At 45.1% G+C, this 11,287-nt stretch overlaps 1 protein-coding gene across 1 annotated transcript; it reads left to right on the forward strand.

The window, feature by feature from the left end:
- The first annotated feature begins 1,315 nt into the window (after window positions 1-1,315).
- ESX1 (ESX homeobox 1) lies at window positions 1,316-6,836 on the forward strand. The gene is made up of 4 exons (XM_082716496.1): window positions 1,316-1,592; window positions 1,780-2,098; window positions 3,153-3,198; window positions 6,390-6,836. Exons 1-4 carry the CDS (start codon window positions 1,514-1,516, stop codon window positions 6,729-6,731), a joined length of 786 nt encoding a protein of 261 aa, XP_082572622.1. The 5' UTR covers window positions 1,316-1,513; the 3' UTR covers window positions 6,732-6,836.
- Window positions 6,837-11,287: the final 4,451 nt, after the last annotated feature.

Consider the following 11,287-nt stretch of genomic DNA (forward strand, 5'->3'; position numbering starts at 1 on the left):
AAAAGTGCATGGACTTTCTAGTCAAACTTGCTGGATGGGCATGGTACCTGGCTTCCTGAGGGCTCGGTTTTCTGTTTAAAAAAAAAAAAAAATGGGGATTATAATAATGGTGGTTGGTGGTTGTAAAGGTAAAAAGTAGGATAAATTGTGTATAGTGCCAAGCAGAGGGCCCACTATTAGAAGTTATTCTTAAATATAAAGGACATTAACATGTCCTGGAGCCCCTGCAAACACTTCTTGGAGGAAGAACCATAGAGCCTTCTATCGTGGTCCTTTTTTATTTAGCACATACATGGAGAAAACCAGCTCAGGAAGATAACTGTAGAAAAGGGAAGGGGAGAAGTAGTGGGAAAGGCGGGAACTCTTCCCAGGTTTGCAACACTGTCCCAGGAATACCGCGCGCTTTAGGAGCCTGCTGCAATACTGTCCCTGGAATAAGACGCGATGTCGGCTCCTTGCAGAGCAAGGCTGCATTAAGAAGCACAGAAAACTTTGCACGTGCCAGAAACTGAAGGAAGGAGCCCATGCAGCACAGCATTCTTGGATGCATTAAGCACTTGGAAGGTTTCTACACTTGCACTCCGAAGTGGGTTCATTACTAAAAATCTAAAGTCCTTGGAGCTTTCTCAAGAGGCAGGCTGGGTTTCTCGCAGTGCGCATGTGACCACCTGGACTGCTCAGTAAACCTGACTACAAACCACCTCTCCCGGAATACACCGGGGATCTGATCGCAAACACCCAGTGCAAACAGCCTCCAAGCTAATTCTTTCGTCTTAATCACTAGCCCGATACTCGGACTTTGGGTACAAATAGAACAGAACTAAATAATCCTATCCATTAGTAACCAAGTTCTAGGAGGGGAGAGCAGCGCTCAGAGCCCCCACGCAGGGTAGACTAACTTCGCTTTAGCGTACGTGGGTCGCTGAGTGCTTCACACTTTCTACAGCCCTATCTCTCCATCTTTTTCCCCCTGAGGAAGCAAGCGACACCGCTTCATTTGCGGTCTGGGGAACATCGAACATTGCGCGGAGGAATATGTTACAAACATTCCTCCACGAACTCCTGGTTCTAGAGTGAAGTCTTGCCCCTCCCCACCCTCCAAATCTACTTTCCCGATCCAGTACAGCCCCATCTTCCAATCAAATATTTCGTCCTAGCTGGGAGAAGTCAGTTAAACTGCGATTTGGAGTCTCAGTTTCCCACACAAGCATGTCTATTCTTGCAAACGCTCGCCCTATTTTACTTACGCGCCCCGACCGCCAGTGCGCCCCCGTCAGGTCCCACCGACACCAACCCGAGGTAATGCGAACGCTAATAGAGGGCGTCTAACAGACGCGAGCGCGTACACTTTGAACGTACCCCCTATATAAGGCGCGCAAGTCTCAGTTTCCGCGCCAGATCAACAAGTCCCGGCGTCAGAAGAGCACCCACCGGGCAGTTAGTCCAAGCTCTCGCCACAGACCCTAGCGAAGAATTTGTGGATTCGCTAGCCTTCATCGACAGCACTGCAGACATGCAGCGTGATTTCGGTTGCAGCCCCTCCGACGCCGGCTACCGCAGCCTGGGGGTCCAGGTGGAGGAGGAACAGTATGGTCAGTGCCCAGACGGGGGACAGGTGCTTTGGCAAACTGCAGGAGAGGAAATTCCCTGGGAGGGTCGGGTGGACGGGCCGTGGCGGGACTATCGCCCTCTTTCTTCCATCTCAATCCCTTGCCTCCTCAGCCCACGCAGCGTGGGCTCCAATGCTCCGGCCTCTTTTTTGCTTTTTTCCTTTCCCAGATGCGAAGCCAACTTTGACTTCGTTGGTTCTAATGGGAGGGGGGGAGGATACACGGTCCGAACCTGAGCGCGAAGGGGCGGCGGCAAACTGCGTTGGCGCGGGAGAGCGGAGCTCCCCGAACGAGGAAAACCAGGAGGGAGGCATTGGCGGCGGCTTGGAGCCCCCGCAACAGCAGGAGGAGCCGGCCCCCCCGGCCCTGCAGGGGCCACTGGTTGTGGAGAGGAAGCAGCGCCGCTACCGCACCGCGTTCACTCAACTGCAGCTGCAGGAACTGGAGGGCATTTTCCATCGCACCCAGTACCCCGACGTGTACGCGAGGTAAGTGGCTTTTTCCTCATGCACGCGCTTCTCCAGGGGCCTCAGAATCTTAGGCTTTCTCCCGGGACCCCTTCCCTCCTCTCTTGAGCCAAAAGCCACTTAGGGGGTTCGAGGGCGCCAGGGTCCGTCCTTGCTCTCAGATGGGGCACTGAGACAATAGCGGAACTAGGGCGAAGCAAGTAAGGGAGGGCGGGTTGATCCCGCCTTTACCTAAAATTTTGGTATTTTGTTCATCGTGATTTTTTTGCGTTAATTTTTGTATTTTTAATATTGCATTAGAATATTCATCGTGATTGCTCAGTTTTTTCGGCATTTAAAATTTTGCGCACGAGGCGAGTTCGCCTCACCTTAGTCTCGGCTCTGCCACGTGGAGCGCTATTTCCTGGCGGCAGAGTTTCGAGCGTTAAAAAGCCGGCGGACCAGGAACCCTTGTGGTGGGATCGCGGATCGCAGTAGTGTACGGAGCGGCAGGCCCATTCTGGCCCAGCAAGAATGCGAGGCGGGTGGGGGAGGATCAGGACGTATCTCTCTGTGAGGTTTTAGCGGCACTTTTTCTGGTTCTGCTATATTCAGGTTTTGCCCACCAAAGAGCAAAAAAAGAATGTCCCTCAAGCGCTTGGCCAACGGTTTGGAGTTCCTCCTTGAGAGTTCCCCCTCTCCCTTTACAATAAACCCTGGAAGTATTCTGCCTGGTTAAGAACTCCACTTTAAAGGCTTTTGGCGTTTTATTTATTTTCACAGGAAAATAAATAAATAAATAAATAAATAAATCTTTTCCCAAGAAAAGATTTCCAGGGTTGTTCTCTGCTGTTCCACAAACAGAAAAATTGATTGAGTCATGGTCAACAGACACACTACCAGGAACTTTCATATATGTTCCTTTTTTCTATTTTATTTAGTAGAGATAAGTTGTCCGTGGGAAAATTCCTTAAAGCAAGCCTCAAGCTATATTACAGAAAACTGCACTGGGAGGGGGGATAGAAATAATGTACATGATATATTTCATTTTATCCACAACTCCAAATACTAAACATTTGCAATTTTCCTCCCACAGAGAAGAGATTGCTGGACGTCTGAATTTGACTGAAGCCAGAGTGCAGGTCAGTAAATCTTAAAAGAGCACTTGGTACAGGAAAGCCATTCTAAAACATACTTGAGATTTTGTCCTGGACATTCTGAAGTTGATGTGGTGTTTTTCCATGTTTCACAAATAAGTTTTGAACATTGGGTGCCTTGGGGATGGGAAATGGGATAGGTAAGCTGGAGCTTGTGGAAATTTCCCACTACCAGCGGAAATATGATTTTCTAATGGAAAAAAAAATCAAACACACTGTTTTCCCCAATAAAGTTCTCCTCCTTTTTTTAAAAAAAATAGATTTTTTTTTTATTTGACAGAGAGAGATCACAAGTAGGCAGAGGCAGGCAGAGAGAGAGGGGGAAGCAGGCTCCCTGCTGAGCAGAGAGCCAATGCGGGGCTCGATCCCAGGACCCCGGTATCATGACCCGAGCCGAAAGCAGAGGCCTCAACCCACTGAGCTACTCCGGCACCCCAGTTCTCCTCCTTTTAACACTGGTATCTTTCAGGAAGGATGTTAGTCCTCCCTAAAGGAATATTTCTATGTAGAATCATGTTGGGGCTCAATCACACATGGGAAATACCAAATTAATGCACTGAAGAGGTAGGTTAAAAGAAGGTTTAACTACACTAAATTACTTGGAATATTTAAAACCAGGTGTAAGCTCTTGGCTAAATGAATAAATTTATAAATATTCAGACATTGGGGTGAAGGAGTTATTCACACGGAAAACACTTGGCATGAGTAACTAATATATGTTTAGTAAACTGAAACTGGGGTGGGAGGGTAGCTTTAAAGGCCCAAGTAACTGATCCTACTTCCTACTGCTATTTTTTAAGTGACAGCCTTAAATTTTTAATTTTTTGGAAGACTTTGATGTCCGCCTGAAACATTGCTAAAATATTAGGATTATAGTAGTAATGGAGAAAGGAAAATTGTCTTGAAGAATGGAACCAAAAAAGGGAACCAATTTTAATAAAGTTCCATGGACCTAAAAAGAGGTGAAATTTAGTTACGTACTGTATACATTCAAATATATGCATTGCAAATGTCACACAAATTCAACTCTATGAAGCTACCAAATGTATAAATGAATATTGTCATGAGGAATCTTTTAACACTCTAAGAATTTTTTCCCTTTTTTTGGGTAGTAATACTTTGAAAAGGTGGGTTTTCTGGAATCTGATTATGAGAGTGCTCTCATTTCAGGCCAGATTCTAACTTGCGTTAATTTATTTTTTTTAAAGATTTTATTTATTTATTTGACAGAGGAAAAAGTGCACAAGCATGGGGAGCAGCAGGCAGAAGTAGAGGGAGAAGCAGGCTTCCCTGGAGCAGGGAGTCCAATGTGGGGCTTGATTCCAGGATCCTGGGATCATGACCTGAGCCAAAGGCAGATGCTTTTAACCAACTGAGCCACGCATGCGCCCCACTTGTGTTAATTTAAAACACTTTTCAGGAAGTGATTATTAATTTGTTGGTCATGGGATCAAATAGGTGACTATCTGAGGTCATAGAAAATCATAGTCTCATCAAAGAAATAGGATAAGTCTTCTACTTTCTCAAGCAGGCAAAGTAATCTCAGAGAAAATAAAGAGGTTTGCTGAGTTGCTTTTCCCCCTCCCTGGGTTTATGTAGTCCTCTCAGTGGATTTCTGAAGGGAAAATGAGCCAGAAAATCCAAGTAGGGAAGACTATGCTCTCACATATTTTCAAGCTTTGCAACATGAATTTCCTCCAAGAAACTTTATAAAATATGCTTCCCCCCCAACCTTTTGCAAATATAGGTGATCTCTTATGAAACCAGTATTGTGAATATGGACATAACACTGGCCCATAGCAAATTTGCCAGATGTGGGCTTTATTTAGGTTTAAGGAGATTTCACCACTGATACATTAGAATCTCTCCAAAATAAGTTCTACTACACTGACTTTTTTTCAGAGTGTATTCATCCAGCAAGATCCCAAATCCTAAGATGGGAGAGAGAAAAGGTAGCTGCCCAGAGAGAGAAATGGCCCTTTGACTCAATTAAAATACTGCGGTTTGGGAACTTCCAAAATGATTAAATACAATGTAAACCTGATTAACTAGTATGCCAAGAGGACAGTAAAGTCTAACTGACAACTTTTTCATCTGTTAATAGTTGGCAAACACTCAGGGAGGAGCTTCTTTTGTGAGCCCTACCTACTCCCATTGTTGTTGAATATCTTTCTTAAATGCATAATTGGAGCTTCTGGCCTTAGGAATAAGTGATGGGATTGGAGCCCCCCTAGTTAAGGAGTGGAGCTGGCAGGACCTAAGGTGCCCCGCCCCTGTGGGTCACCGCATCTTCTGTCCAGGATCGTAGAACTAGCTAGAGCTGAAGGAGTGGACCTTCTGAGCCCAGGGAGGTTTGGAGGGTAAGGTAGATGGGAGCATGCAAAACTGATAGTCACGACAATGGGGTACCCAGTCTCTTATCTGGGGAGAAAATTTTCAGTTTATTGAATTTGGATTCGGTTAGGTTAAACTTTTCTTAACACTACAGGCTAAAATGGCAAGGCAATGTGAGGGGTTTCAGGAACTCATGTCCCAGCAGTCCCTGGAACCCCATAATCAGGCCTCCTTTGACAAACTTTTTAACTCTCAACAAGGCTTAGAAGAATGATCCCTTAAACATCACTGAAGGAAACTTTTCTGTCTAAAACTGCAATGTGCTTCTATGGATTAGTAACTTCAGACTGAAAAGGAGTTTTTCGAAAAAGGGGTGGTTCCCATCAGCATGACTTTATGTCAGGCCCACCTTTATACCATGCTCAGCCTCCCCCATAGCCAGCATGACACTTCCCCCGGTGAGGAGGGAGTGGGAGCAGCTGGACAGCTGATGAGCCAATGTCTCTTTACCCTGTTGCCAGGCATAGGCATTAACATCAGGGAGCCAGTGCACATTATCACTTAGTCTTAACATCCAAAACCTGGGAGGGATAAACATTAAAGAATATTAAAAACAGGAAGAGAGACAAATCAATGTGCCCAAGTCTGGACTAGCCATGACTCACTAAGGATTAGCTGAAGGGAGGTATGTGGTTTGCTTTCCTAGGTTATTTTAGTAATAAGGACATAACTCGGCCACGCCCCCCCATTTAAAAGTTCAATGGCAGCATTGCATGTTGTGTATTTTCTATTGTGACATTGACTGTTCAAGTACTAAACCAATCCCTTTCCTCTGATTGAAGGTCTGGTTTCAGAACAGAAGAGCCAAGTGGAGAAGACACCAGAGGGCCCTGTTTAGAAATCTGCCCCCCATTGCTTTGGGCCCTCCTGTGGGGGTGATCTTTGAAGGACCCTATGCTATCCCTGTTCTAGACCCGGGGTGGAGATGTGTTCCTCTGGTGCCTCGGGGGCTCATGCCTCCTGGGCCTCCACCACCACCTGTGTTCCCCGGGCTACCTCTGCCCCCCGGGCCACCCATGCTGCCAATGCCACCTCCACCACTTTTGCCTCCCTTTGCTCTGGCCCCTGTAGGCATGGCATGGGCCCCTGTTATCAATGGTCATTTTGCAGGGCCCATTTTCTGAAGTGTGGTCTTTATGACAATTTTTCCAAAGGTTTTTTTTTTTTTTCTGCCAGATATAAATTGTGCATAGCACATCAAGTAATTTTTCAAATAGTTGTTAAATGAATTAAATAACTGAACTAAATCAGTGCCTTTTGTTCTTGATAGGGCATGTTGTATTTTCAATAAAGTTGAAAAGAAATAACCTATTGGTTTTTAGTGCCTAATGTTATAAATGGGGTATACATGCAAATAACTAAGGGAATGGCATTCCAACAGAATGTCAAAGAGGCCACCTTTCATAACATAATACCCCTGAGTCCTGAGTCACCATCAAGAGGCCATGCACACCAGTTTTCCAAGTGCCCGTGCTGGTTTATAGGATCAAACAATCTTCCACATGCCCCATCCTCAACAATGCTCATCCCCACCCTGCCCCATTTGGAGCACATCCCTGTGCAAGTTTGGAAGGGGTGAGTCTCTGATGAGAGGGCAGTGTGTTTCCAGGCAGGGCCATGTTCCATTCATGCCAAGAAGCTCAACAGCCACAGACTGTGAGACAAACTTCCTAAGAGGTTACTCACAGGGCCGTTAAGTGAATGTGACATCCAAATTCTGAATTCTGTTTACTGTTCTCCCCATTTTGTGGAAGTGATAGGGAAATAGAATCATTCTGGTTCAGACACAAGAAGGGGCTCCAAGAAGGTCAGAAAGGGGCTCTTCTCTGTTTTCTCATCCCCACCCCCAGACCAAGAAAGCCTATTACTGTAGTTTCCCCACAGCTCAGAGGAAGACAGTATATTTTGTCCCCTTCAACATCCAAGAAATGGTCCCCTGGACAATGTTCTAGAATTAGCACTCACTGAAAAGAGGCACACCTTTGCTTTTTCATGCTGTCTGCATGCAGAGCTGCCAAGGGATGAAAACAAAACCTAAAAGGAGGGAGAGGAGGAAGCCAGGTACACCCTTCTTAAAACATCACTTTTCAGTAAGATTTCTGCTTTTGATCAATGTACAGTCATTTTCTGACCACAATCATGCTATGAAATAACTACAGTGACTTAAGGGTGTCACAGGGGCACAAGAATTTCCTCTCACAGAAAGTGGGTTGGGGAGGGGGAAACCCCAAAGATGAGTTTCACAGAGGTTATATGTTCCTAGTTTGAAGGGAGGCTTTGTTATCTTAGGAAAGCCTATGATTTTTTGCAGTGTTTTCCAAAACTTTTCAATCCTCTCTTCCAATCTGTCACATATGGATGCCAAGCATCAGCAAAACAGTTGTATCTAATGTGGGGCTTCTGCAGTGAAGAGGTCATTGGGAGGGAGGAACATCCAGAAATGCCATCAGCATGCCGATTACCATCCTTACTGGCTAGTTTTGAAACAACCATTCTCTCCCATTGTTGACCATTTTCCTTCTCGTTAAACATCAGGTCCCTGAGTGCTTTAAGTCCTCTTGGAAATACAGGGTCTGTACAAATAAAGTTCCAGGACCACATCTAGCCATGCCACGCTAAGATTCGAAGTCAAACAGTGAGGACCCAGGACACAAATTCTGCCGCTAACTCAAATTCAGTCTGGCACAAACATAGAACATGTTTTCCGTCAGGCTGCCTGAAAAAACCAAAAGCACAAAAGGGAACATCCTTTCCCTTAAGTAGATGGGGTCTTCAAGAATTGTATGTACTATTTTGAAAACTATATCTACTTTGAGGTGCCAGAAGGGGGGGTGGGATGTGAGCAGAGGAAATATGAAAAACATTTCTGTAGATAATAGGTTCCCTCAATGTCGGTTTTAAAAGGGAGAGGTTTTTAAAAATAATCCCACCAAGAGCATTCTTCTTAAGGTGCATTTCAAATATCCCTAAGGTATAGATCAAGAATGAATTTGTTCTAATATAAGGACATTATTTTGATAAAATCTCTAGAAACTAGCTATCAGCCAATACGTTTATCTGAGATAGAGTCTTTATAGATGGAGATTTGGGCTGAACCATAAAAATCACAATTTCAGGAGGAGTAGAAGAGGTTTGGCACTTTACAGTAATCATTTTGGATGTGCTCTTTCTAAAGTTGTTTCTTATTGAAAAACATATGACAGGGAGCTTTCACAATAGTAAACTTCATAGTCAAATAAAACAAGATATGAAGTATTTGGTGGGGGGGAATAAAGACTTTCTGATTAAAACTAGATTTATGTGACCTGGATCTTGTTTCAAACAAATCTAGTCAGAACCATCTAAGCTGGAAGTGCCTGAGAAATCAAAATCTCAGCCATCATTGAGACAACAAGTACTTATGAGGAAAAAAAAAAAAAGGCAAGGAAGAAATGGACTAAAAATAGTTCTTCAGGTGAGCATACAAGGATTCTCCCTTGAAATAGCTATGAAAAGTGACTTTTTTAAAAAGAGAAGAATTACTGTAAATGTGTAAAAAAAAATAAAGGAATAGAGTTGACCTGAGTTGTTTTCAAAAGAAATCAGACTTTTGCCCAAATTTTGTTCGTGGGGTGTTATACCTAAAATTGGTCATGCTCTGAACTCACATGGATATACTGTTTTACCACCCAGCCATTCAGTTCCAGTGTGACTCTATGGATTGGTGAAAACCTGAAAGTAAAATAATGGTGTACAATAGTAGAGCTATTCCCCCAAAACTCCTGATGGGTAAATTCAACTTCCTCTAATTTGAATCCCAAGGCCTCCTATTGGTGGAGGTGGGGGAGTCAGTACAAAGTTGTACATAAACTAGGGTTCTCAAACCTTGAGTGGAGGGCAAATGATATCATAACATAATCCTCACCCCACACCCTTCTTTCCAAGAATGCTGATCTAGATGATTCTTCTTGGGGGCTTTTCTCATACTTCCTCCCACTTTCAATACAATAGGATGTCCCAAGAATGAACCCTGGCCTCAGATAGCTCCTCTTCTTCAGAGGCACTTTTTCATTTTCCTTCAGGGTATTTTCACACAAGATCCCATCAGTTTGGCAAGGGAGAAAATCTCGTTTACAATTCCTGCAGTAAAAAGATGGCCATGACAGGGGAACCAGTCCCATCATGTCACTCCACTTTTTCAAGCAAATTGTCTTTCTTCTGGGGGACACTCCACTTAAAGGAAGAGACAGACACTGGTACTCTCCCTGAACTGGAGGGGGCTTTCATGGTAACCCAACCCACTCCCCCCCACTTTTACAGATGAGGGAACACAGGCCTTCAGGAGCCATGGCATTGCCTGCCCGAAGTAGCATGCCCAATTCATTCCAGAGAAGGCCAGGCTCCTTGTGGCCATGCCCTCTCCCTGGGACCCAGGATTTCCCAGCTTGCAGGGCGGGCACACACCAACCCAGGTTCAGCTCCTCTCTGCTGTTCACCTCCATCTTCCCAGAACACTTTCCTCCAAGGGGCTACAAACTCAAGGCTCCTCCCCAAGTTTCGGCACCGGGCCATTTTACCTCTAGGAAAAGTAAGCAACTCCCCCTGAAGGCATGCAGGATCCTGGTGTCCACTCTTGAACGCTGAACAGCAGGGGCCTGAGAGAGTGATGCAGTTTGTACCCTCCTCACAAAAGGCCGAGTGAGCTTCCACAACAATAACCCTCATTTCCCCCAATCCTCTTGCAAAGCGGTGCCTGCCAACTGGCAGCACCACACATAAGAAACAGCCAGCTCTGGGCTTGTGATGAATTAACTTTTTTTGTAAAGTAGGCTAATAGTTTGGAAGCTGTCATTATGCAATTAGTATTCATTTTGAAATGCGGTTATTTATGCTCTCCCTTGATCAATGTCACACTCTCTCCTTCTCAGATGCCACTGCAATGCTGTGAGGCCAGGGACACAAGGTGCAATGGTATAAATCTACTTTGCAAATGCCCCCGGTGGTCTGTATGCCTCCCCATGCAAAGTGTTAGATCTTAAGGAGACTGTCTGGATTCCCAACATTTACATGCAAATATTTTTAGACCCTAAGAAGACAAAAGGCGCCTTCTGAAAGCACATTCTGTTGTGCTTCACAAACAAGGGGACACAAGTGATTGAAAAGGTGGCATACAGGCAGGGGCAACATAATTGATACACCTGGATCCTTCTGAGGTAGAGGCCCCAACAAAACTAGGAGAACTACAGACTTGGAACACAATTTCTCTCTTCTTGGCCCAAGAATCTTGGCTTGGGGAGAAAACAAGAGGCAGGGTAGGGGCCAATGAATAGTCTCTGACCAGTTCCCCTTGAACAAGGGAGACAAAAAGATGAAGCAAAAGAATTTTAAAGTCAGGAGTGGATTAGGAACCTGTGGGGACTTGGGGGGAGAAAGAAACCCGTGTTCATGGCTGGGGCCCCAAGATGTCACTGCAGGGTAGGAAGCTGGGTAGTAAGTGGACACTGGCAACTGGGCAATGTCTCTGGGAGTAGCCAATGGGGCCTAAGGTGGTGGCCCTGGCCAGCTGGGCTTTACAAAAAAGAAGAAAGGAGAAACAGAACTCGGGTTGATACACAAATCAGTCCCTAATATCTCCTTCCATAGTCCCCATCACAAGGTAAAGCAGTGGGGCTGCTCTGTGTATTTTCCTCTCATCTCTACT

Source organism: Mustela nivalis, assembly GCF_964662115.1.
Source record: "Mustela nivalis genome assembly, chromosome: X".
In the NCBI taxonomy this organism is placed as follows: Eukaryota; Metazoa; Chordata; class Mammalia; order Carnivora; family Mustelidae; genus Mustela; species Mustela nivalis.

Bases quoted from the DNA above. Each gene is read 5' to 3' on its own strand.
- ESX1 (XM_082716496.1), top strand. From the start codon at position 1,514: ATGCAGCGTGATTTCGGTTGCAGCCCCTCCGACGCCGGCTACCGCAGC. The intron at 2,099-3,152 runs GTAAGTGGCTTT...TTCCTCCCACAG, and splicing joins TACCCCGACGTGTACGCGAG to AGAAGAGATTGCTGGACGTC. The intron at 3,199-6,389 runs GTCAGTAAATCT...CTCTGATTGAAG, and splicing joins TGACTGAAGCCAGAGTGCAG to GTCTGGTTTCAGAACAGAAG.